Raw genomic sequence first — 25,014 nt, 5'->3', positions numbered from 1 at the left:
TTCAAATGCAAATTGAAGATGTTGGGAGTTGAGTTGTGATGAGAGTTAAATGAGCAAATGAGATGAAATACGATATATAAGTGTGTGTGTGGGTGTGTTTGTTTGTGGGTGGGGTGTCGGATGTGTGTTGTTTCGTTGATGAGAGACTATTTATGCAATGAAGATTAAAAATAGTCACTCTCACACTAAATCAAGAAAATGGTGTTGCACCGAAGATTACGGAAGAACTTGAATTATGTGTGTGTACTACTGCATATAACTTATATTAATAAAATAAAATACATTCCCTTGTAATTGTGTTGATGTACACGACTTATAAGTAAAAAAAACGCTTTTATGACGTATTATATATATATATATATATATATACATGTATACATATATAAATATGTGTACACCATATGAATGTTACATCTAAGAACAAGTAACCTTAATGGTACAACAAGATGAAAGGACCTTTTCTTCCAGCATACCGTTCGAAAATTGGATAAAAGTTTGTATATGCAAAATAGATTATTGGGGTGCAATTGTACGTCCAAGAGAATTTCAGTTTGTTGAGTGTTATTGCACGTGACTTCTACTAAAAGTGTGTCTCCTATTTTTTTCAGGATTCTATTAAGTCAGATTACCCACCAGCCTTTTCCACTGAATCAGATCGTCAGTTTTTGGTACTCTACTCAACTATTTGTGCGTCAGATCACAGTTTTGAGAGCTTTGTTTTGATTCTGGATAATCTTCAATGTGGAGATTTGGAAACTCAATAACATTTTAAGCTCCCTCTATCCTTCATTTGGGTATTCAACTGCGTAAGAATGATGCTTAAATCCAACGGTTTAACAATCTGTGGTTTAAACGATTGGACTCAAGCTAAAATAGTTTTTATAAAAGGACCCCCTTTTAACTTCCTCGGTCAAAATCGCATGTGTAATTTCTACCTTGTTTTACTTCGTCCCCCGGAGAAAGTTGGAGTGATCTATTGGTTTACGGCGAAATGCGGAATGTTGAAAAATATTTCACAGCAGACACTTTACGTAAGTTAATCGTAACATATAACGTACTAATTAACTAAGCAAGTGGTGGATGTATTATGTAATACGGTATGGGGTAAAAACACACCACAAACACACACTAACACATACATACATACATACATACATACATACATGCTCACACACACAATATAAAACGTTTCCATTGGGCGTCAAAATATTTATGTATTTGTATATAAATATAAACATAACTTCAACAAATTATTCCACCTCCTTTGGAAAAAAAAAAATTGAAAACTATTTTCATTAGAATCAGAGTCAATTGAAATACAGGTATTTCATATTCACAACAACTACAACAACAACTTACATACTACTACATTATAAAACACAATGGTTAAAGTCGCAGTTTTAGGTGCCGCTGGTGGTATTGGTCAACCATTATCTTTATTAACCAAATTGAACCCCAATGTTGATGAATTGGCATTATTTGATGTTGTCAATGTCCCTGGTGTTGGTGCGGATTTAGGACACATCAACTCCAACTCCACTACTGAATCATTTTTACCATCTTCAAAGGAAGACAAGACTGCTTTGGCTAATGCGTTAAAGGGGGCTGATCTTGTTATTATTCCAGCTGGTGTTCCAAGAAAACCGGGTATGACTAGAGATGACTTGTTCAATATCAATGCATCTATTTGTCAAGGTTTGGCTGAAGGTATTGCTGAAAATAGTCCCAAGGCATTTGTTTTGGTTATTTCTAATCCAGTCAATTCAACTGTGCCAATTTTTGCAGAAACTTTGAAGAAAAAGGGTGTTTACGATCCAGCTAGATTATTTGGTGTTACTACTTTGGATATTGTTAGAGCCAATACTTTTATTGCTCAATTGTATCCAAAGGATACCAAGCCAACTGATTTCAACGTTAATGTTGTTGGTGGTCATTCGGGTGAAACCATTGTTCCCTTGTACTCAATTGGCTCTACCAAAAAGTATTATGATGAATTGAATGAAGAACAAAAGAAGGCTTTGATTCACAGAGTTCAATTTGGAGGTGATGAAGTTGTTCAAGCCAAGAATGGTGCTGGATCAGCTACTTTGTCAATGGCCTACGCTGGTTACAGATTGGCTGAATCTATTTTGAAGGCAGTTAGAGGCGAAAATGGTATTGTTGAATGTACATTTTTGAACTTGGATTCAAAGATTAAAGGTGCTTCTGAAGCCAGAAAATTGGTTAAGGATTTGGATTTCTTTTCATTGCCAGTTAAATTGGGCAAGAATGGTATTGAAGAAGTACAATATGATATCTTGAATAAGGTTAATGATGATGAAAAGAAGTTATTGGAAGTTGCTATTGAACAGTTATCTAAAAATATTGAAAAGGGTGTTGCATTTGCCAGCAAGTAAGAGGACACAACACTCTTTTGAAAGTATAATCTACAATATGCTTTTATAAAAACGATGATTTAGTATATATCCAACTGTAGGGTGTAAAATTCCTCCTTCTTCTACTCTATTGTAAACTCATTTGAAGTGACAATCAGCTTGATGGAGGCGTACTTTTGTACAAACTCTTGAAATACAACATCAACATCAATGTCTTCAATCGACCCACCACGTGTCAAATGATTAATAAAACCCGGTATATTCAACATGAGAAAGGCCAATTGCTCCATGGATAAATCAAACCCAATTTTCAAATCCATTGCATCAACTTGTTTAACCAATGCAGATATGCTTTGTAAGTGTTGTTGCGGCAGTGAATTTTTACCCAAGTAGTTGACAATTATACTCTTGTTTGTTTTCAATAGCATCATTTGGAAGAAGTTGTATATGTACCAATCTGATTGGTGTAGGATTACAAATGTGAACTGATTGGCATCAATGTGACCGAGAAACTCAGTTAAATCTTGTTGGAGTTGTCTCGTATCGGTTGTGGTACAATCAGCCTTTATAAACCAGCAGGATAACCAGTCTACAGTTGATTGCAAGGTGATTTCAATCATATATTGGGAAGGTATCCAACTTGTTTTCCGGTTGTTGTAATCCCCCCCAATTTGGTTGCAAAACTGAAAGAAAACATCAATTTTAAATACTCAGAGTAGAAAGACAAGGGATCTATAGTATATAAACAAAACAAAACAATTGATAAAGAGTACAAGAAGTAGTTTTAAGGAGGGAAGAAATACATTTACTCCATACTTGAAACGAATTGTTCGTTGAACGGAAGGGGGGGGGCGAATGAAGGTGTTCTGGGTACTAACTACAGTTTTTAAAACAAAATGTATAAGAGGAGTAAAACTATAAAATGAACAAAGTTGAAAGTATTTGGAGTATACACAATTTGGATTAAAGTAGATGTAAAATCATATTACATTATATGCCATCAACTGTAGATCCTACCATTCACTTTTGTAAACTACAATTTAGTATATGTTCTTCCTCTGGTTCCTCTTTCTCAATAGTGTTTGGTGTGTTTTGTTGTTGTGTTCTTGTCGCAACTGAAGTGCGACACGACACAAATGAAAAGCTAATCTTGATTATCTCCATTTGCTATATATATATATATATATATAGATACATTCCTTCTTAAATATATATCTATATATCCCTTAGCTTAATAACACTAACTTGTAGTGTTTATAGTAAGCTATGCTATACTATATTTGTAAAGTGTTTGTTGTATATTGCTTGCGTCTTTGAACTATAAAAACAAAGTGGCAAAAGAAAGAGACGCAGAAGAGACAATGACAAAAGACAGAAGCAGAAAAAAAAAAATCTTCTACACCTTAAGAACCAATACCAATCAGAATTCCAACATTCCCATCACCACATTACATTCATATATATATATACACACACACACATACACACATACACACATATATATCTCTTATCAACACGTCAAGCACAGCGACAACCACAACTAATCAATATACCAATCCATTGACTCAACAGATTGATTCAGAGTTATTCAAAACGTATCAAATCTCACTGAATTTGGAACATTTAAAACAACCACACCCACCCACTAAAGAGTAGTCATCACACATCTACCCCTCCCCAAAAAAAAATGGAATCAATATTGGACTTTTCAACTGATCTAGACATTGCATTGTTTGATCAAACTGTTGATGCTTTTTACAAAGGTTCTGGTGAAAATCAGAAACAAGCACAATCAGTATTGAATCGATTTCAAGAACATCCCGAATCATGGAAATTTGTTGATAATATTTTGTCCAATTCTACAAACCCGCAATCTAAATACATTGCCTTGTCATGTTTAAACAAATTGATTCAATATAGATGGAAAATGATTCCTGAGGAAGAAAGAATTGGTATTAGAAATTTCATTGTTAATATGATTATCTCGTTATGTAATGATGAAACTGAATTTGAAACTCAACGTGCTTTAATCAATAAGATTGATTTGACCTTGGTGTCGATTTTGAAACAAGAATGGCCTCACAATTGGCCAGAATTTATTCCGGAAGTCGTTGCTAGTTCAAGATCTTCATACAATGTATGTGAAAACAATATGATTGTACTCAAATTGCTCAGTGAAGAAGTATTTGACTACAGTCAAGATCAATTGACTCAAGCTAAAGCACAGCAATTGAGAATTAGTATGAAGAATGAATTTGAAAAAATTTTCAAATTGTGCTACGAAGTATTGGATAAAACCACCAAATCATCATTGGTTATCGCCACATTGAATGCATTATTGAGATATATTCAATGGATTCCTTCAAATTACATTTACCAAACTAATTTATTGGATATCTTGTCAACCAAGTTTTTAGCTCCAGTTGATACTAGAGCAATTGCTTTGAAATGCTTGACAGAAATTAGCACCTTGCCAGAAGAAAATGCCAAAACATTGTTATTTTTCAAAAACACAATGGAACAATTTTACAATATTGTCCCCATTACTACAAACTTGAAGGAAAGTTATAAAGTTGCCTCTACAGCCGATCAATCATTTTTACAAGATATGGCCATGTTTTTGTGTTCGTACTTGGGAAACCATTTATCGGTATTGGAACAACATCAAGAAGCTAAAGATTTACTTCAAAATGCGTTGATTTACTTGTTACAATTGTCAAGAATTGAAGAACGTGAATTATTCAAAACTTGTTTAGATTTTTGGCAAATTTTTGTCCATCAACTATTTGTTGAAACTAGAAATTTACCCAATAATGAGTTGAGTCCGATGATGCAATTGACTTATGGCAGCACCATAAAAGCTGGTTCATCTGGTGGTGCTCCTGATCCCGCAGAATTGGCCAAATTCCCATTAAGACAACATCAATATGCTGATATCTTGTCGAGGTTGAGATTAGTTATAATTGAGAATATGGCTAGACCTGAAGAAGTTTTGGTTGTAGAGAATGATGAAGGTGAAATTGTTCGTGAATTTGTCAAGGAAAGTGACACCATTCAATTATATAAATCAATGAGAGAAGTTTTGGTTTACTTGACTCATTTGAATGTTATCGACACTGAACAAATTATGATTGAAAAACTTTCAAGACAACTTGATGAAAGTGAATGGTCATGGCAAAATATAAATACCTTGTGTTGGGCAATTGGATCCATTTCTGGTGCCATGAATGAAGATATGGAAAAGAGGTTTTTGGTCAATGTAATCAAGGATTTGCTATCATTGACGGAGATGAAGAGAGGTAAAGATAACAAGGCAGTTGTCGCTTCCAATATCATGTACATTGTTGGTCAATATCCTCGATTCTTGAAAGCTCATTGGAAGTTTTTGAAAACAGTGGTTAATAAACTTTTTGAGTTTATGCATGAAACTCATGAAGGTGTTCAAGATATGGCTTGTGATACATTTATCAAAATCACCACCAAATGTAAACGTCATTTTGTTGTTGTACAGCAAAATGAACGTGAACCATTCATTAATGAAATCATCAGGGATATTCAATCAATCACCGAAGATTTGCAACCACAGCAGGTGCACACTTTTTACGAAGCGTGTGGTATAATAGTCAGCGCTCAAAACAACAAAGAAGCTAGAAACAAATTGTTGAGTGAATTAATGGCATTACCAAATATGGCCTGGACTTCAATAATACAACAAGCGGGTCAAGATCCTACATTATTGACCAATACTGAAACTGTGAAGATCATTGCCAATATCATTAAAACCAATGTTGCTGTTTGTAAAGCTCTAGGTCCCGGGTTTTACCCACAATTGGGAGGCTTGTATGTGGACATGTTGTCATTGTATAAGGCCGTTTCATCAATGATTTCCGATGCAGTTGCAAAGGATGGCATCATTGCTACCAAGACCCCCAAAGTTAGAGGTTTGCGAACCATTAAAAAGGAGATTTTGAAAATGATTGAAACGTATATAAACCAAGCGGAAAACTTGGAGGAAATTGTTAGAGATTTGACTTCCTCATTATTTGGTGCCGTGTTAGAAGACTATAGCTCCAATGTACCTGATGCTAGAGATGCAGAGGTTTTGAGATGTATGACTGCATTGGTGGCAAAGGTGGGGCCATTGATACCCGATGGTGTGGTTTTAATTTTGCAAAATGTATTTGAGTGTACTTTGGACATGATCAAGAATGATTTTGTTGAATACCCTGAACATCGTGTTGAATTTTACAAACTTTTAAAAGAAATCAATGCCAAATCATTCCAAGGGTTGTTGCAATTATCAGGCGAAGCGTTCCAATCATTAATTAATGCTGCACTTTGGGCATTCAAGCATAATAATAGAGATGTTGAAGATAATGGATTATCATTGACGTTGAACTTGATTGAAAATGTCGAACACTTGGGTGATACTCCCTTCACCAAGGCATTTTATGAAAATTTCTATTTCCAAATCTTGTCTGATACTTTGTACGTATTCACGCAACCCGATCATAAAGCCGGATTTAGATATCAAGCGCAATTATTGGCTCAATTGATCCATTTAGTTGAGGATAATGTTATCAAGTATCCACTTTACACATCTTCACAAGCACCAGAAGGAACATCAAATTCCGATTACTTGAAACAATACCTTTCACAGTTGCTTTCATCGGCATTTGATAACTTACAACCAGAACAATTGACCAATTTCTTGAAAGTTATTACTTCAGTTTATGATGATTTGTTCAAATTTAAAGCAACATTGAGAGATTTCCTCGTTCAGTTGAAACAATTTGGTGGTGATCCTACTGATTATTTGTTTGCTGAGGATAAGGAGTTGGAGAAGATTGAAATTGATCGAAAGCAACGTGAAAAGGATTTACAAGTTGGTGGATTGATTAGGCCCTCTGAATTGGATGATGATTAGAGGGGCAGCTTAGCTGGGATGTGGGAAGGGGGTTAGTAGAAGTAGTTGTTTTAAAATTTGTATCTTCTTTTTTTTTTTTCTTTCTTAGTAGCTAGGTGGTAATAGCTCTATGTATAATGTCTATTTGAATATATAAAAGGTTCATATTTCGATTCAATGGATGGAGTGGTGGTATGAATGAAGGTGTGGATGCAATTTGCCTAGGATTTCTCTTTGGATCACGTGCACTATCAATTTACAATTTTCAATTATCAACAAAGAGTGAACTCTCGAACTCTTTTGAAGAACAGAAAAAAAAAGATTTTCTCGTTTCTTTTACTTCTTCTTCTTCTTCTTCTTCTTCTTCTTCTTCTTCTTCTTCTTCTTTCTTCACACCAGAAGATCAATTTCATCAACGAACATGGTTCTTGTCTTTTCCCAGAACCATCCGGGAATTGTCTTCCGTTTTAAGTCAAATGGTGTTTTAATTGTTTTAATTTTTGGAAACCTTTTTCAACTTTTGAGTTTTGAAGATGCTTCAATCTTTATGTTGTTGTACTCAATCAAATTTCATTTCCTACTTTTTGGGACAATTCAAGTCGGGTGATTTGTTGTTTTAAAAAGATCAAGATGGAGTTTGATTGATGTGGATGATGAAATAGTTATGAACGAGGGGGTCAAGTTAGGTCAAGTTGTCGATTAGTTAAACTGCACTATTTATCTCTGTTTTAGGACGTTCTTTTTTATGTACAAGTACACACCTCTCTATCTCTACTCTCTTGCAAGTTGATTCAATGATTTGCCGTACAACTTGACGGCATCAGAGATTCTAACAATACCCTTATTTGGACCTGGAATACATCCTTTCAAGATCAAAATTCCTGCTTCGCCATCAACATGCAACACTTCTTTATTGAAATCAGTCATGTTTGAACATCCCATTCTACCGGGCATCTTTTTACCAGGCAAGACCCTACCGGGGTTTTGATTACCTCCCATTGCACCTGGAGTTCTATGGGCTTTGGAAACACCGTGGGTTGCTCTACCACCTTTGAAATTCCAACGCTTCATAACACCAGCAAAACCTTTACCCTTGGTAACACCTTTAACGTCAACCAACTGTCCTACGGCAAAATAATCAGCTTTGAGTTCAGTGCCTAAGGGAATCAAATTAGTGGAATCACGGACTCTAAATTCTCCAAACTTGTATTTGGGTGATGTGCCTGCCTTGTTAAACATTTCCAATTCGTGTAATCGTGGATAATTTTTCAACTTGTCTATTGTGCCAATGATGTTGGCATCATAGCCATACTCTTCTTTAGTCTTGTGGCCAATAACTTCAACAGAATCAATCTCTAAAACTGTTGCTGGAATTTGTTCTCCCTTTGAAGTAAACCAAGTTATCATACCCTGTTTGATGCCAAATAAGCCCGGTCTTTCTAGTAATTGTTTGCGCTTGTTGCCTTCTTCAACTGAATGGTTCTTCGTGGGTGGAGTAGTTTTTAGTGATGTGATGGCATGGATGGATGTTAGTTGTGCTGCGTTTCGTATAAACTGAGTGGAAACAGGAGCCAAAGTTGCACTTAGCAGTTTTATACAAAACATGGATTTAGTTGGCTATGAGTGTTTCTGCTAATTGCAAATGATATTGATGGTGTTTTTTTGGTTGATGAAAAAAAATAAAAAAATTTGGTGAAAAATTGATTGACTGAGAGTGTGCTGATGCAGAAACTACGAGGTAACTAGTATTTACAAAACGTGCAAATAAAACAGTATTTACATAACAAGAAAAGCCCATGAGGCCATCCATCTATTTGATCTTTCTTTCTTTAAGCACAATGGTCTCTCCGTCAACAAAGATACCTTTACCTTTATAAGGTTCAGGCTTCTTGTACTCTCTAATCAACGAAGCAAATAATTTAACTTGCTGCTTATCGCATCCTTCAATAACCAACCTAGCTGGGTTAGGACTACTCACTTTCAATCCAGGTGGAACAACCAACTTCGGCGTGTATGGGAACCCAATTTTCAATGCAACCACATCTTCTCCCTTTTCATTCTTTTCAATTATAGCTCTGTACCCAGTACCGACAAATTTGACGATTGATAAATGACCTTCACTTGTCCCTATAATTGCATTTTGTATAGCTGAACGTATCGTACCCCATAGAGACCTTTGGGTTTTGTTGAGTGGTCTTTCCACTTTGACTGAGATTTGGTGATTGTCACCCTCTGGTGGTGTATGAATATGTATGAATTTAGGCAATTCGGTTCTAATTGCACCAAGTGGTCCTTTCACTACAATTTGTCTATCCAAGACAAATCGTTTGTTTCTCTTTGTAAATGTTTTGCAAAATTCTATGGGGATCGATTCGATTGAGTAGGAAACACCATCGGTAATTTTGATTGGTTTTTTACCAATGTTTGATAGGCAGAGCCTGGATGTTGAAAAGTAGCGAGTCAGCGTACGCCATATGGAATACATTATGGAAACTTGGTTGAGTTGGCACTGAAAGTCACAAAGCTTTTAGCGTTTAACTTCGTTCTGAAAATTTTCTGAAAATTTGTTCCAGAGTGGATTGCGCTACCGTTACATTTCTGCCCTTTTGAAAAATTGAGTTCGAGTTATTCAAAGCTCATCTCTTGTGCAAAAAGATCTCCAACTCGCTCAACTTAAAGTCAGTCAACCACGTATTAGTAAACCAGCATGGTCAGGGCATTAAAACATCATGAAAAGAAGCTTTTAAAGAAAGTCGACTTCCTTGACTGGAAGCAAGATCAAGGACATCGAGATACCCAGGTGATGAGAACATACCATATTCAAAATAGAGAAGATTACCATAAATACAATAAGATATGCGGTGACATAAGGAAGCTCGCCCACAAGCTATCACTACTCAAACCAACAGATCCGTTTCGTATAAAACACGAGCAATTGTTACTCGAAAAGCTATATAATATGGGGGTTTTAGCCACCAAATCCAAAATCAGTGATTTAGAAAACAAAGTTACCGTTAGTGCCCTTTGTCGAAGAAGAATTGGAGTTGTTATGTGTAGGTTGAAAATGGCGGAGACTTTGGGAGATGCCGTCAAGTTTGTTGAACAAGGTCATGTTAGAGTTGGCCCCAATGTGATTACTGATCCCGCTTACCTTGTAACTAGAAACCTCGAGGATTATTTGACTTGGGTAGATGGTTCAAAGATTAAGAGAAATTTGCTTAAATATAGAAACAAGATTGACGATTATGAGCTATCATAATAGATCTGGAAAGGGATTTGTTTATGTAATTTTAAATGCGATTAATACCAATGATACAAGATCCTATTCGTATCCTTTAGTGCTTAAATATTACACCCGTAACCTTTGCTCTAGCTCCCTCTTCACTTGTGGTTCCATACTTAAATATGGAGATCACTTTCGTGCAAAAAAAACAAAACAGAGAAACAATGTTTTAGCGCATAGACTAGAAAACACACTTTGGTATCACCACATCTTAACTATATTCAAAGGGTCGATTTCCCCCAGTTGCACACGCTTGATACAATCAATGTGCAGGCAACATGTCATTTCCAACTATCAATCATTTCCAGTCTCTTGGAGTGACTCCCACAACTTCCTTTGCTGATATAAAGCGAGCTTACAGAAAGCTCTCGTTGAAATACCACCCAGATAAGACACCTGACAAAGCCCATCATGAAAAATTTAAGGAGATCAATGCCGCCTTTGAGGTGATACGAAACCATTATGAAAAATATAATAACACTACAGGTCCCCAAGTACCTACTAGCGCGCCCAATACACCACCAACTTTTCAACCTTCGTATACAACTTACGCACATTTCTCAACATCAGGTCCAGGGCAAACGTTCTCTAGTAGACAGTACTACAGTAGGTTTTCACATAGTGGGCATACTGCATCCAATGCAAGAAATAGTGGTGGTAGTGAGGGTAAGTCTGGTACACATTCAACCGAACAAGCATACTTTCAAGCATTCCACAAGTCACAAGAAGAGCAACGAAGGCAAGCTGCTGCTGCTGCTGAACGGGCGAAAAGGAGTAGAGAGCGATTGGTAGAGATGTTGAAGGCAGAGGCAGAAGCTAAACGAAAGGAGGAGTTGCGACGAGCTGAAGCTAGAAGAAAGGAGATTGAGAGAAAGGAAGAAGAAAGGAAAAGAATGGAGGCTGAAATAAAAAAGATGAAGGAATCAAAACAGCGAGAGGCCGAAGAGCAAAGGAAGCAAAGGAAACAAAGGAAGCAACGAGAAGCGCAAGAAGCTGACACCGCATACACGGGAAAGACCGCTGGCCAAAATCAAAGTACAAATGGAGCTTCTGAACCCCCCCTTGATGACCCTAATGAAGATTATAATCCATACGACCACCAACCACTGCATTCAAAAAGCCAGCAAGAAAACAAAGAATATCAAGAAGCAAAACAAAGGCGACGAGATATGATTGATGCTGCAGAAACTGCCAACCAATTTTTGAAATCCCAATTGAATCCCAGCGAGGAGGACAAGTTTTATCAATCAAAAAAAAACCAACCTAATGACTCAAATGCAACAGAGGAACAGTATATGCCCACAAGCAAACGTCGCAAAAATGGTGATTCAAGTGGGGAGAAGAGGGCTAAGTTTAAAAAAGCACAAATCAACCCATTTACATCAAACAATGACATACCCGATATTGAACCCATAATAATATCGGATGGATCGTATCATCTGGATGATGATGATGATGATGATGATGACGAAATTACTATAATCAAGGAGACACCGCCTGGCATGAAACTGAACCGTTCGTCAAATGCAGTACCTAGAAGTGATACTACTAATACCCAGAATGGCACTCATCCTTTCACTGACGAGAAAGCTGATGCTGAGTACGCCCCTGAAAAATTAGATGAATACATTCCATTCAATGTGAAACCAAAAGCTCCACCAAGGAGTAGTACTACCTTGCCAACAAGACCAGACAAGAAGAGCTCACCCATTTCACCAGGCAAGCCAGCACCACCACAGACGACGTATACGCGACATCGAATGGCATCGCCGCACAAACGATTTAAAATCAGTACTAGTCACAACTCCTCAGCTTTCGATATGGGCAACTTGGATATCAATGTAGGAGACATCGAAGAGGTTGATTTCCGAGATTTGGAGGATAGCCTCCCAGAAAGTCTGAAGAGAAAGCAACCAAACACAAACTCGGAGAATATTTCAGCAAACACCACATCGAGGAGAACACGATCGGCTCAGTTCACTGACGGTACGTCAAGTGCTGAGACTTTGGCAACGCCATTGAATAAAAATACAGTTCGCGGTCATTCAGCTGCCCGGTTCCACACTAGTGACGAAAGATCATCAGCTCGACGACTTAGTGTATTGGATTTCCATGCGTCCCCCGAAGTTCACAATTTTACACCGCCAAATCCTCCCCCTCTTGATCTTAGTCCGAATATAAGTCGTACAAAGTGGAAGCGATTCGTCGAATCAGTGGAGAATTATCAAATGTTGTTTATTGAATACAAGGAGCTTATAGTTCAGTATCAGATCGAAAGAACTCAAAGAGACTTTGCCTATTTTGAAACAGTGAATGATTTACAGGATACACACAACCTAGGCGTGTACAATACCTGCTTGCAGCGAGACTTGGAAGTGATTACTAAATACCAAGAGGCTCTCCGTGTGTTTAGTCATACTATGACATTGTTTCAACAAGGCTGTCAATGGATCAGGAAGATCAAAGAACACGACCCCAACTGGGTTTGATAAAGATATATAGAGTGTAAAAAAAAAACACAACAAAGCCTGTTAGTAGAACAACAACCTTAGTGGTGATTGTAGGGGGACACAAAAACTCACAATGAATTTTCTGAAAATTTACGCGTTTTTATTCAAGAGAGCTATTTTTTTGCACACGTCACATAGCAGAATTCGTAGAATAACTCTGTTCACATCCATCCATTCATTCATTCGCTGCAGACAACAGAGTCTCACTCACATTATCATGGATAGGAACAGAAAATTGCTATTGTCAGTTGGGTTGTTGTTCCATTTTTTCTATCTATGGTCTATTTTTGACATTTATTTTGTCCTGCCTTTAGTGCATGGCATGGACCACCACGTTTCCACTTACGATCCACCAGCGAAAAGAATCTTTCTCATAGTAGGTGATGGACTTAGAGCAGATAAGACGTTTCAGAAGTTGACACATCCTCGAACAGGAGAGTATAAATACTTGGCACCATATTTACGAAGTTTGGCATTGAATAATGGAACGTGGGGAATATCAAACACGAGGATGCCAACGGAATCACGACCAGGACATGTCGCAATGATTGCTGGATTTTATGAGGATGTTTCTGCTGTTACCAAAGGATGGAAAGAGAATCCGGTGAATTTCGATTCATTTTTTAATCAATCAAAACATACCTATTCATTTGGAAGTCCCGATATCTTGCCCATGTTTGCCTATGGAGATGGTGTTGTTCCCGGGAGAATTGATGTCTGTATGTATGCACACGAATTTGAAGATTTCAGCAAGAGTTCAATTGAATTGGATTCATTTGTGTTTAATCATTTTGATGATCTTTTGAGCAATCTGACGAAAAATGCCACCTTGCATGAGGAACTACACCAAGATGGAAACGTATTTTTCTTACATTTGTTGGGGCCAGACACCGCTGGTCATGCTTATCGTCCGTACTCAGCTGAGTATTATGAAAATATCGAGTATATTGATTCAATGTTGAAAAAGGTTGTTCCGCAAATCAATGAATTTTTTGGTGATGACAAGACAGCTTTCGTTTTCACTGCTGATCACGGTATGTCTGATTTTGGATCTCATGGAGATGGTCATCCTGATAATACGAGAACTCCCTTGATTGCTTGGGGTGCTGGACTTAACAAGCCGGTTCGTTTAAAAGATGTGGAGCACTTGGAGACCCAATTGCTTAAGCAAGATCCAATTGCCAGCGGATTTGAATCTACTTACTTTGACACGTGGGAGTTGGATCATTTGGTTAGAAATGACGTGAATCAAGCTGATATTGCTTCATTGATGGCTTACTTGATTGGTGCCAATTATCCAGCAAACTCTGTTGGTGAGTTACCATTGGGGTATATTGATGCCGACCCACAAACCAAGATCAAAGCACTTTACGCAAATGCTTTGGCCATTGTTGAGCAATACATCGTTAAGGAGAAGGAAGTTTATAACCATCAGTTCAAATTCAAACCATACGAGCCATTTCAAGAAAAGACGATTAAAGATTACCAAAAGGAAATCGAGAGCATGATTGAATTGTTAAAGGATGCACCAGATGCAGAAGTCGAAATGTTGGCCATTGAAATCACAGAAGAGTTGATGAAGAAAACATTGGCCGGGTTGAATTACTTGACCACTTATAATTGGGCCTTGCTCCGTTCTATTGTCACATTGGGCTTTATTGGATGGATCGTGTATTCGTTTATTTTATTTTTGAAGCTTTTCATTTTGTCAAAGAAGGACTTGAAAAAGGTCAAAAGTCTGTTTGCACCAGTGACTTTATCATCATTTGTCGTATTGGGTGCGTCACTTGCCTACTTGCTATATTATCAAAGTTCCCCATTCAACTATTACATGTATACCGCTTTTCCACTATACTTTTGGTACACTATAGTGGTTGAGTCGCGACACTTGGTTGATGGCGTTGGTGAATTGCTACGTGGAGTTTCACTTGGTGGTAAGATTCTTATATTCACCAGTTTCATAGGAATGTATGAAGGAATAGCTTATGGATTTTTCGAAAGGTTTACATTTTCAATCATATTTTGTATAGTTGGTGTTTACCCAGTGTTTATTCTGGATTCATACAAGGTATCAGGATTGATGAAATTTTTATGGTTTTTCAGCTGTCTTTTCATGTGCATATTCACCAATTTAAACCCAATCAAAACGGAAAACTTGCTTCTTATAAACTTGGGTGCTATAATTGCATTTGCAATTAGTATTATTGGATTCAATGAGGTTGAAAAGAGAAGTTATGATATTGGTGTTCCACAAAAAGTAATCACGTGGGCACAAATACTCGCTATACCGCTCATCACATACGCTACTGATACATCTGTGGTATCATTACAGTCGAGAAATGGGCTTCCCTTGTACTCGCAGGTTCTTGGTTGGGTTACATTTGTGGCTTCACTTATAGTGCTACCTGCACTTCACTCCATCTACCCATCAAAAGATTACCGATTCAGATTATTGATTATATTCATTACATTTGTGCCAACATTTGTGATCTTTACTATTTCTTATGAGTTATTATTCTACATTGGCTTCTCATTGGTGCTTTTACAGTGGCTTACAATTGAAGAGCTTCTCAAGTACTCTCAAGCAGAAATATTAATGAAGCAACAAGAAACGGGGAAATTACCACAGGGGTATTGGGTTCAAGTGATTAGGATTGCCATCATTGGTTTCTTTTTTTTACAAGTGGCATTCTTTGGAACCGGTAATGTTTCATCAATATCTTCATTTTCTTTGGATTCAGTTTACCGTTTAATACCTGTTTTCAGCCCATTTGCAATGGGAGCGTTGTTAATGATCAAATTGATTATCCCATATGTGTTGTTATCTACATGTTTGGGTATCATGAATCATCAGTTGGAGGTGAAGAGATTTACAATTTCGACATTGATTATATCAACGAGTGATATCCTTTCATTGAATTTTTTCTTTTTGGTACGGACTGAAGGGTCATGGTTGGATATTGGAGTTTCCATTTCCAATTACTGTTTGGCAATCTTGTCGTCGTTGTTTATGTTGATTTTGGAGTTGATCAGTTCGATTATATTGAGTGGCGTTGAATATACTCAAACCAATAGAAAATTGGATTATGAGCCTATCAGTTACAGAGTGAGGAAAAAGAAAGTTACATAGACTACCAGGGTAATGAATAAAAGTTTCAAGAGTGTTTTTTTGTTTTATGATGTTGACGATGTAGTCTTAGACCATACAATGAGCTTTAGTCACCTGCAAGAGGGACTTCCTCGGGTCGGTTGTTACATGAATATGACTCAAACGCAGACCAAATTCGGAAAAACTGAAAAAAAAAAAATAAAAAAAAAAAAAAAAAGAAAAGGAAAAGAAGAAAAAGAAGGCTCTTAGTCAGATTCGTTTGGCTCTAAGCACCTCATCTAGCGACAATGGCAGACTCTTCCTCCGAACCTAAAAGACATGTGTTGATGATCGATAATTACGATTCCTTCACATGGAATCTATACCAATATTTACATCAATCTAGTCGATGTGGCAAAGTTGATGTTTACAGAAATGATAAAATAGACATTGAAACCATTGAAAACAAGATCAAGCCCGATATAATATTCATTTCACCAGGACCAGGACATCCCTTAACTGATTCTGGTATATCGCGTGATGTAATTAGACACTTCAAGGGGGAGTTACCTATATTCGGAGTTTGTATGGGACAAGAATGCATCTTTGATGTGTTTGGGGGTGATGTTTCATACGCTGGAGAAATTGTTCATGGTAAAACTACCACCATCAATCATGATGGAAAGGGGATGTTTGAGGATGTACCACAATCAGTAGCAGTTACTAGATACCATTCACTTGCTGGTAGCGAAAAGACCTTACCTGATGTTTTGGAAGTTACTGCAGTCACTGAAACAAAACCCGAGGTCATCATGGGAGTAAGACACAAGACGTATACTATTGAAGGTGTGCAATTCCACCCTGAATCCATCTTGACAGAGTCAGGTCAGTTAATGATTGACAATATTTTAGGTGTACATGGAGGAACATGGGAGGAAAACAAGGCATACAAGTTGAAGCATAAACAAGTGGCCAATAAATCATTTGCCAAAAATGAAAATATTTTGACCACGATATACAGGAAAAGAAAAGAGGACTATAAAGAGATTGAGAATTTACCTGGTCGTTCATTCCACAATTTGGAAGTTGCTTTATCACTAGGTGTAGCTCCACCAGTGATTAATTTCTACGAACGCCTTAAATACACTCAAGAAGTCCTTCGTCAAACCATTATATTGTCTGAGTTTAAAAGAGCTAGTCCTTCGAAAGGGGACATTAACATTAATGCACATGCTGGAACTCAGGCTTTAACTTACGCCATTAATGGTTGTTCAACAATTTCAATCTTGACTGAACCAAACTGGTTCAAAGGCTCGCTTGAAGATTTGTCATTGATTCGTAAGGTTATCGAGGGTCCACAAACTGAAAAGGTGGCCAATTATAAACGACCAGCAGTGTTGAGAAAAGAATTCATCTTCAACAAGTATCAAATCTTGGAAGCTAGATTAGCTGGAGCAGACACTGTTTTACTCATTGTCAAGATGTTGGATGATTTTGATTTACTACAGGAGTTGTATTCATACTCATTGGACTTGGGGATGGTCCCCTTGGTTGAAGTCAATGATGATAAGGAGTTGACACAAGCATTGAAATTGACTCACGACAATGCTACTTCAGAACCATTAATTATTGGAGTTAATAATCGTAACTTGACCAATTTCAATGTTGATTTGGGAACTACTAGCTCTTTAGTTGAACATGCAAAGGGTGAAAACAATGGTAGAGAGGGCGATGTTTTGGTTTTGGCATTATCTGGAATCACTAGTGTTGATGATGTTAAAAAGTACAAGTATGAGGATAATGTCGATGGGTTCTTGATTGGTGAAAGTCTAATGAGAGCTGAAGCCAATGGGAAAGCAGGTGAATTTTTGCATGATTTGTGTACTTGCTAAGACAGAAAACGATTTTGATAGGATGTGTATATATTAATAAAGACAAGTTCATGTATGACTTACCAGTTGTATGGAGTTTCCTTCGATGATTTGAAGACTTCGCGTGAATAAACAGTTTATAAAGGACGCGTTTAAAAAAAAAAATAGAAACAAGTGACACACAGTACATTCCCCTTCAACTCAACCAGATCTACTCGCTCATCATGGAAGCAACAACTAAAAGAATAGACGCTACGCTCTTACAACTGAACCAAAACAACCTAGTTCGAATCATCGGCAAATGTGAATCATACGATGCAAACCACCAACAGGCAATTTTGATAAGTAATGGATCAATCAAACTAGATTTATCATCAGCAGCAGCAGCATCGGATGGATCCAACGGTAATGGCACATTACAAGTGAATAAGAACTACGAAATCATTGGAAAAGTGAGCCATAACCCATCTGATTTGAAAGTACATGTTTATTCAATTGTTGAATTGACTGATAATTTGAATTTGAAAGCGGCGGAGAAATTGGTTCAGTATACTTATAAAGTACCGGAATTGTTTTATCAGGAAGCATAGAGATCAAGTAGTAGAGTAGAGCTTAGTTTTAGATTTACTGTGTCATCATCAACACGAAATGTATGTAACGTTTAAGCAATTTTTACTTTCAAAATATTGTAGACGTGTTTTATATTCTCTATAGAAGTGCCAAGTCTTGGGCAAGATCACTAAATCTCTTTTCCTTTGAGGAGTACAACTCATTCCATTTCTTCAACCATTGTGGTGGTGGTGCTGCTCCCGCGTTGGAGTAAGCATTTGCATACTTGAAATTTCCATAAGCAATGGCCAATCTATACCCAGCTTCAGCTGAAGAACTAACCACAACATCACCAATTTTCTCCACAAGGTCCAATACGGGTGCTGCTGAAGTTGATGAATGACAATTCAAACCTGTGGTTTTGAGTTGGATTGTTGACAAGTCATACACCAATGTAGCTAATGCAGTAATTGCCGCGGAATAAAGCTTTGCTGAAGAATCCAATTTCGTTGTTTTATCTCCGACTTGGCTTAAAATGTGGCTGAATGAAGTATTGTAGATGTATTTGGCAGAGTCACCTTCGAACGGATCAATAAAAGCTTGGATAAACCCAGCGCCATCAATGAAATTAATCAATACTTTGATAATCATCATGAATAGTGTAGCACTCGATGAATCGACGACTTCCAATCCCAGTTCAATCAGGTTGGAAACTGACTCAGCAATGGTTTCCTTGGTCAAAAAGTCATGAGCTGTGATTTTAGGGATAGCAAGTCTAATCAAATCGAATCCAATTAATTTGGAGGACGTTTCCCAAGACGAGATAATTTTGGTGGCATATTGCAAGATTAATTCGATGGCGCCGTCGGATGATAAGTTGGAAACCAAGGATTCAAAAGTAGATAATTCATCTGGTGTGAATTGGTTGGTTTCCTGTGATGCATTCAACTTTTTCAATCCATTAAGTATAGATTCCTTTTTGAATTCTTTGTATGCAATAAACTGCTTCTCAGGGATTATTGACGTTGCTGAGGGGTGACTCTCAGGTTTTCCCTGGTGTTGATGTTGTCTGACATACGCATCTGAATAAGGGTCATTCACCAAGGCCGAAGTCGACAGGTGTGCCAGATTGGCATCAGCTGCTGCATCTTCACTCAATCTTGCCCCGGCAGTATTGGTCTCTAGGAATCTCACCACTTCATCAGTATAAGACGAAGGTAATTCATTATCAGCAAGAAACTTTTCTGCAACTGTATATGGATTTTGATTTAAATTGTATGGCAATTTCAATGGTGGTTCTCCATCTTTGATATCAACGTCAAATACATAATCGTATTCCTTTCCTTCATAAACCTGTTTCTTTGTCGAGCTTGCACCACCAACAACATCACCAATCTTGTGCCATTCTCCACTTGACCATTGATGAGCCTCAATTGTTCCATTGGCAGTTTTCACCATAATGGTTGCACCTTCTTTCTTGCCTGGTTTCGACAATGCCTCTATTCCTGGGATATCAGTCTTTTTCAAATCATCCAATGATTGTTCCGAAATCGACGATGATTGTACTGCTTCGGTGAAAGCTTTCAACTCTTCCTGTGACGCAACGCGATCAGACACCAGAGTGAAGACGCGTATCAAGTTATCCGAACCACCAACAGCAAAGTCTCCATTGTTCAATACAGTGACACACCAGACTGAAATACAAGGCAACGTAATCACTTGTAATGCTTCACCTTTTGATAAATCCCAAATACGCACGGTACGATCTTCACCAGTTGATACAAGATTCCCATTAGGCAACAATGCTAAATCATAAACAAATGAATCGTGACCAAATAATGTTTTCAAGATCCTGCCTGTTTGTAAATCCCAAACTTTTATGGTTCCATCATTGGCGCTAGATACAAATTGATTACCACCAGGTAAAATCAACAATTTTCGAACAACATCAGTGTGGCCCAAAAACTTTTGAATTTCATGATCCCCTTGCCATAGTCTAATTGACTTATCAGCCGATGCAGTCAAGAATTGGTTCTTGTTGTTGACGATTTTACAATCCCATACTGATGATTCGTGTCCTTGAAGGATAAATTTGGGAACAAACTCTTGCAAATTCCATACAATTGCAGTACCATCCCATGAACTTGAGATGAATTCACCATGAGCAAAATCCATTGCACATACATTGCCTTCATGTCCAATCAATTGATATTTCCCATCTTGATCCAAATCGGTACTATCAATACTGTGTAAATCACTCAAGTAAATCATGGTATCTTGTCCGCCGCTAGCTGCCAACTTTTCCCCTACGCCATTTGGTTCAACTATGGCAACTGAGTTGATAAATGATTTAGTTGGTGAATGGAAGAGAATTTTTGAATCTGAATCCAGTGAGGTATTGACCTGATTCCAGACTCTAGTGGTGGAGTCTCTCAGCACCGATACAATCATAGGTTCGTCGCCAATTGTTGAGCTGGCCAAACCTCTGACATCTTGCTCGTGACCGGTTAATGTGGAACTAAGTTTGTACGACATGGTTGTACTCGTGATTGAGTCTTGGAAAATGACAAACTTGCAGTGGCAACGAATTTGATTCACTTTAGTTGGTGTTGGTAGCGTTGGGGCCAAATTGCAAAAACTCAACCATACCATTGTTGCATGATTTCTACAGGACAATCACAACCCCCACCTATGTATATCTCTCTAAATATCTATTGGAATAATACTAATAATATAAAATGTCTACAGCCTCTAAAATTTAGTGGTGTTTAACCAACATGGAGTCTCTAGCTGGACCAGTACCAACCCATTGAATTGGCACTTGAAGATAGTTTTCAATATAATCAAGATACTTTTTAGCATTTTCTGGCAAGTCTTCATAGCTTTTAATCTTGGTTATATCAGTTTCCCAACCTGGTAAGGTTTCATAAACAACTTCAACATTGGCCAAATCGATTAAATCTTCAGGGAAACTTTTCAATTCTTTACCATTCAATTTATAAGCAACACCAACCTTGATTTCCTTAAACTTGTCCAAAACATCCAATTTGGTAATGTTTAATGAAGTATAGCCATTGATCAAATTTGAATATCTCAATACAACCAAATCTAACCAACCACATCTTCTTTTTCTTCCAGTAGTGACACCATATTCGGCACCTACATCTTGTAATGTTTCACCAACTGAATTCAATTGTTCAGTTGGGAATGGACCTTCACCTACTCTGGTGGTGTAAGCCTTGACAACACCGTAGATGTTTCTAATGGTCTTTGGTGGAATACCCAATCCGGTTAATACACCACCAATACCAGTAGAGGATGAAGTGACATAAGGATAAGTACCAAAATCGATATCCAACATCAAGGCATTGGCACCTTCAATCAAAATCTTTTTTTTTGCAACAATGGCTTCATGCATGTACTCAACAGTGTCAACAACAAATGGTCTCAACTCTTCTCTGTATTTAGCATATCTGGCCAATTCTTCTTCGTAATCATAATCAAATTCCCCATATCTCTTCATTCTAGATTCAACTAATCTCATATACCTAGTTTTGAATTCCTCCCATGCCTTTGGATCAGGATTGACTAAGTGATGAACTCTAATACCAGATCTCGAAGCTTTAGTAGAATAAGTAGGACCAATACCCTTTCCAGTGGTACCAATTGATTTCTTATTTTCCGACAATTCAGCTTCCTTCAATTTATCGGTTCTTTGGTGGAAATCAAACACCAAATGAGCTCTGGAACTAACAAACAAACGACCACGACAATCAAGACCTTTAGATTCTAAATTTGACAATTCTTCGAAAAAAGATGGCACGTGGACAACAACACCTGATCCAATAACATTTTCACATTTAGGGTTGACTAATCCACTGGGTAACATATGGAAATCATATTTCTTGTCACCAACAACAATAGTGTGCCCGGCATTGTTACCTCCTTGACATCTAGCACAAACTTCAATGTCATCACATAATAAGTCAACTAATTTCCCTTTACCTTCATCACCCCATTGGGATCCTAAAACAACGTCACACATGATCTGGTGATCTATAGTAATTCTATTAGATGAATCTAATTCTTTTAAACTTTTAGAGTGTATTACCCAAAAGTTGAACGATTGAAACCGTTGAAACCAAAAAAAACCCGAAAGAAGAAGAAGTCAAACATTGAAAAAATTAAATTTGGACTTGACTTTGGTTGGTGCAAAAACACAATTGGACGATTTGAAGCAAAAGAAAAAGAAAAAGAAAAAAAAGAAAAAAAAAAAAAAAAGAAATTGTGTCCGCATTTGCACGACCGTTGGGGTGAATCATACAAATGTGAGATAGCGATCCAGATATATATAGCGCCTAGAGGTCTCAATAAAAAGTATCAAAAAGGGAAAAAGGTTGCTTGGTGACCAAGAATCAATAGCTTGCAATCTTTTCCTCCGCCCATTAAGCTCAAGCATGTGCAGCCAATAGGGCCCAATCTACAACATAGCACGGACGTGTGTGTGTGTCTCCAATTGTATATTGTCACCAATATTGATAGTCTAAAGAATTTTACTAACTAATATAATATGCCACCACTATTCCACCACCCTTCATTTCTGCTCTTTACTTCTTCCCTTAATCTAATTTGTTGATAATGGCTTCAGTAAATTCAGTAGTTGATGAGTTACCACCGATATCCTTGGTTCTAACCTTACCATCAGCAATAACATCATAAGTAGCTTGAGCAATCTTGTCAGCTTCTGTATTCAATCCCAAGTGTCTCAACATCATAGCGGCAGACAAAATCATGGCGGTTGGGTTGGCAGTATTTCTACCTTCAATGTCTAAACCAACATGACGACAACCTGGTTCGAAAACAGCATATTCTCTACCAAAGTTGGCACCAGGAACCAAACCTGGACCACCAATTAAAGCAGCACCAATGTTTGACAAGATGGAACCATACAAGTTTGGAGTAACCAAAACATCAAACTGTTGTGGTTTAGCAACTGCTTGCATGGATGCATTATCAACAATTAAATCATTAACGGCAATACCAGAGTAATCTTGTGCAACATCCTTGACGGTTTGTCTGAATAAACCATCACCCAATTTCATAATATTGGCCTTGTGGATAGCAGTAACCAATTTTCTATTGTTTTTTTGAGCAAAATCAAATGCAAATTTAGCAATTCTTTCCGACTTGAATCTGGTGATAACCTTCATCGATTCAACAACACCTGGGTATGATTGATGTTCCAAACCAGAATATTCACCTTCAGTGTTTTCTCTAACCAAGGCAAAATCGATACCTTCATAAACTCCTTTAACACCAGGAATGTTTTTAATCAACACCAAAGAGGCATAAATATCCAATTCTTTTCTTAAAGCAACATTCAAAGATTTACCTGATTTGTCAGATGGAGTATACAAGATACCTTTTAAACCAACCTTGTTTCTTTTCAAAGATTCAACGGCTTCATCAACACCATGATGTTTACCAGAATCACCAGCAACACCACTAACATCAACAACTTCCCAATCAATTGGAATATTTTGTGATTTGAAAATGGTTTTAACAGAGTCAGTGATTTCTTTACCAGCACCATCACCTGGAATCAAAGTAACAGTGTATCTTCCACCATACTTTTTTGGTAAAACTGATTCAGGAGATGAAAAGGTAGCAAATGAACGAATTGCTGACTAGAAGAAGCAAAAGTTAGTATGATAGTTTCTTTTGTAATGTAGTCGGTTACACATGTACACTTTATTGACGTTGTGTGCCTGGGTCTGACCTCTGCTGTGAGGGAGAGTTCTCGGAGTTGCAATGGACAACGTCATTTTTAATTGGATGTTCGGATAAACTTTTTTTTGACCAAAATCAGTGCAACAAGTAAAACAGGCAAATTGTGTGAACTCTTTTAGCATCACGTAGTGTAATTGAGGTGGTATACATACTCTTTGAGCAGAGGCTATGGTTCTAAGCATGATTGTATAGTATTACTGTAGTGTTGAATAGATTGATGTTAAAATAAAAGATGTGATATCCTTTTGGTCTATTTTTTTTTTTTTTTTTTTTTCGTTCTTTCTGTCTTTCTGCTCTTTCAAATATTGAGAGAATTAAATTTAAATTTTTTTGTTGCCTCAAAACACACAGACAGACACACACACAGACACAAACACTTAATAACAGAAGAGACTCTTGTAGTAGGGGTGTATTGTTGGATACACATTGAGGGTGTTATGTTCCAAATTCAATCCTACGTAACAATCATTTGCTCTATTTAATGTAATTGCTCCCTCTATGACACCAGTCAGGAAGAATCCACTTTGAAAGGAGGACAGTTTTGAGTTTTATAAGTGCTTGGTTGTTGCAAAAATCATACTTTTTTTTTTTTTTTTTTTTTGGAAACAGTCTTACACCAAAAGTAAACACCAAAAGGTCATC

The 25,014-nt window shown here is 37.3% G+C and overlaps 13 protein-coding genes across 13 annotated transcripts; 7 read left to right on the top strand and 6 right to left on the bottom strand. All coding sequences in view use genetic code 12, as the record gives it.

Annotated features, from left to right (window-relative positions):
* Positions 1 to 1,382: 1,382 nt before the first annotated feature.
* On the top strand, positions 1,383 to 2,396 carry MDH1 (malate dehydrogenase; the record flags this gene model as incomplete). Its single annotated transcript, XM_036808244.1, has 1 exon — positions 1,383 to 2,396. One exon carries the CDS (start codon positions 1,383 to 1,385, stop codon positions 2,394 to 2,396), a length of 1,014 nt encoding a protein of 337 aa, XP_036665000.1.
* Positions 2,397 to 2,497: 101 nt separating this feature from the next.
* Positions 2,498 to 2,995, bottom strand: CPAR2_803740 (uncharacterized protein; the record flags this gene model as incomplete). Its single annotated transcript, XM_036808243.1, has 1 exon — positions 2,498 to 2,995. One exon carries the CDS (start codon positions 2,993 to 2,995, stop codon positions 2,498 to 2,500), a length of 498 nt encoding a protein of 165 aa, XP_036664999.1.
* A 1,067-nt stretch (positions 2,996 to 4,062) lies between these two features.
* Positions 4,063 to 7,302, top strand: CRM1 (exportin; the record flags this gene model as incomplete). The annotated part of the gene is made up of 1 exon (XM_036808242.1): positions 4,063 to 7,302. The coding sequence occupies one exon, from the start codon at positions 4,063 to 4,065 to the stop codon at positions 7,300 to 7,302; it is 3,240 nt and encodes a 1,079-aa protein (XP_036664998.1).
* Positions 7,303 to 8,052: 750 nt separating this feature from the next.
* CPAR2_803720 (mitochondrial 54S ribosomal protein uL3m) lies at positions 8,053 to 8,886 on the bottom strand (the record flags this gene model as incomplete). The annotated part of the gene is made up of 1 exon (XM_036808241.1): positions 8,053 to 8,886. The coding sequence occupies one exon, from the start codon at positions 8,884 to 8,886 to the stop codon at positions 8,053 to 8,055; it is 834 nt and encodes a 277-aa protein (XP_036664997.1).
* Positions 8,887 to 9,091: 205 nt separating this feature from the next.
* MRPL6 (mitochondrial 54S ribosomal protein uL6m) lies at positions 9,092 to 9,766 on the bottom strand (the record flags this gene model as incomplete). Its single annotated transcript, XM_036808240.1, has 1 exon — positions 9,092 to 9,766. One exon carries the CDS (start codon positions 9,764 to 9,766, stop codon positions 9,092 to 9,094), a length of 675 nt encoding a protein of 224 aa, XP_036664996.1.
* Positions 9,767 to 9,988: 222 nt separating this feature from the next.
* CPAR2_803700 (snoRNA-binding rRNA-processing protein) lies at positions 9,989 to 10,540 on the top strand (the record flags this gene model as incomplete). Its single annotated transcript, XM_036808239.1, has 1 exon — positions 9,989 to 10,540. The coding sequence occupies one exon, from the start codon at positions 9,989 to 9,991 to the stop codon at positions 10,538 to 10,540; it is 552 nt and encodes a 183-aa protein (XP_036664995.1).
* Positions 10,541 to 10,842: 302 nt separating this feature from the next.
* Positions 10,843 to 13,053, top strand: CPAR2_803690 (uncharacterized protein; the record flags this gene model as incomplete). The annotated part of the gene is made up of 1 exon (XM_036808238.1): positions 10,843 to 13,053. One exon carries the CDS (start codon positions 10,843 to 10,845, stop codon positions 13,051 to 13,053), a length of 2,211 nt encoding a protein of 736 aa, XP_036664994.1.
* A 238-nt stretch (positions 13,054 to 13,291) lies between these two features.
* On the top strand, positions 13,292 to 16,204 carry MCD4 (mannose-ethanolamine phosphotransferase; the record flags this gene model as incomplete). The annotated part of the gene is made up of 1 exon (XM_036808237.1): positions 13,292 to 16,204. The coding sequence occupies one exon, from the start codon at positions 13,292 to 13,294 to the stop codon at positions 16,202 to 16,204; it is 2,913 nt and encodes a 970-aa protein (XP_036664993.1).
* A 266-nt stretch (positions 16,205 to 16,470) lies between these two features.
* Positions 16,471 to 18,054, top strand: TRP3 (bifunctional anthranilate synthase/indole-3-glycerol-phosphate synthase; the record flags this gene model as incomplete). Its single annotated transcript, XM_036808236.1, has 1 exon — positions 16,471 to 18,054. The coding sequence occupies one exon, from the start codon at positions 16,471 to 16,473 to the stop codon at positions 18,052 to 18,054; it is 1,584 nt and encodes a 527-aa protein (XP_036664992.1).
* Positions 18,055 to 18,257: 203 nt separating this feature from the next.
* Positions 18,258 to 18,623, top strand: CPAR2_803660 (uncharacterized protein; the record flags this gene model as incomplete). Its single annotated transcript, XM_036808234.1, has 1 exon — positions 18,258 to 18,623. The coding sequence occupies one exon, from the start codon at positions 18,258 to 18,260 to the stop codon at positions 18,621 to 18,623; it is 366 nt and encodes a 121-aa protein (XP_036664991.1).
* Positions 18,624 to 18,741: 118 nt separating this feature from the next.
* Positions 18,742 to 21,117, bottom strand: DOA1 (Doa1p; the record flags this gene model as incomplete). Its single annotated transcript, XM_036808233.1, has 1 exon — positions 18,742 to 21,117. One exon carries the CDS (start codon positions 21,115 to 21,117, stop codon positions 18,742 to 18,744), a length of 2,376 nt encoding a protein of 791 aa, XP_036664990.1.
* Positions 21,118 to 21,340: 223 nt separating this feature from the next.
* ADE12 (adenylosuccinate synthase) lies at positions 21,341 to 22,627 on the bottom strand (the record flags this gene model as incomplete). Its single annotated transcript, XM_036808232.1, has 1 exon — positions 21,341 to 22,627. The coding sequence occupies one exon, from the start codon at positions 22,625 to 22,627 to the stop codon at positions 21,341 to 21,343; it is 1,287 nt and encodes a 428-aa protein (XP_036664989.1).
* A 574-nt stretch (positions 22,628 to 23,201) lies between these two features.
* Positions 23,202 to 24,554, bottom strand: IDH1 (isocitrate dehydrogenase (NAD(+)); the record flags this gene model as incomplete). Its single annotated transcript, XM_036808231.1, has 2 exons — positions 23,202 to 24,269; positions 24,525 to 24,554. The coding sequence occupies 2 exons, from the start codon at positions 24,552 to 24,554 to the stop codon at positions 23,202 to 23,204; spliced, it is 1,098 nt and encodes a 365-aa protein (XP_036664988.1).
* Between the last annotated feature and the right edge of the window lie 460 nt (positions 24,555 to 25,014).

The sequence above is a fragment of the Candida parapsilosis genome, contig 005807, assembly GCF_000182765.1.
Source record: "Candida parapsilosis strain CDC317 annotated contig 005807".
In the NCBI taxonomy this organism is placed as follows: Eukaryota; Fungi; Ascomycota; class Pichiomycetes; order Serinales; family Debaryomycetaceae; genus Lodderomyces; species Lodderomyces parapsilosis.
The sequence above is the reverse complement of the archived record's forward strand: the minus strand, read 5'-3'. Positions and strand labels throughout refer to the sequence as shown.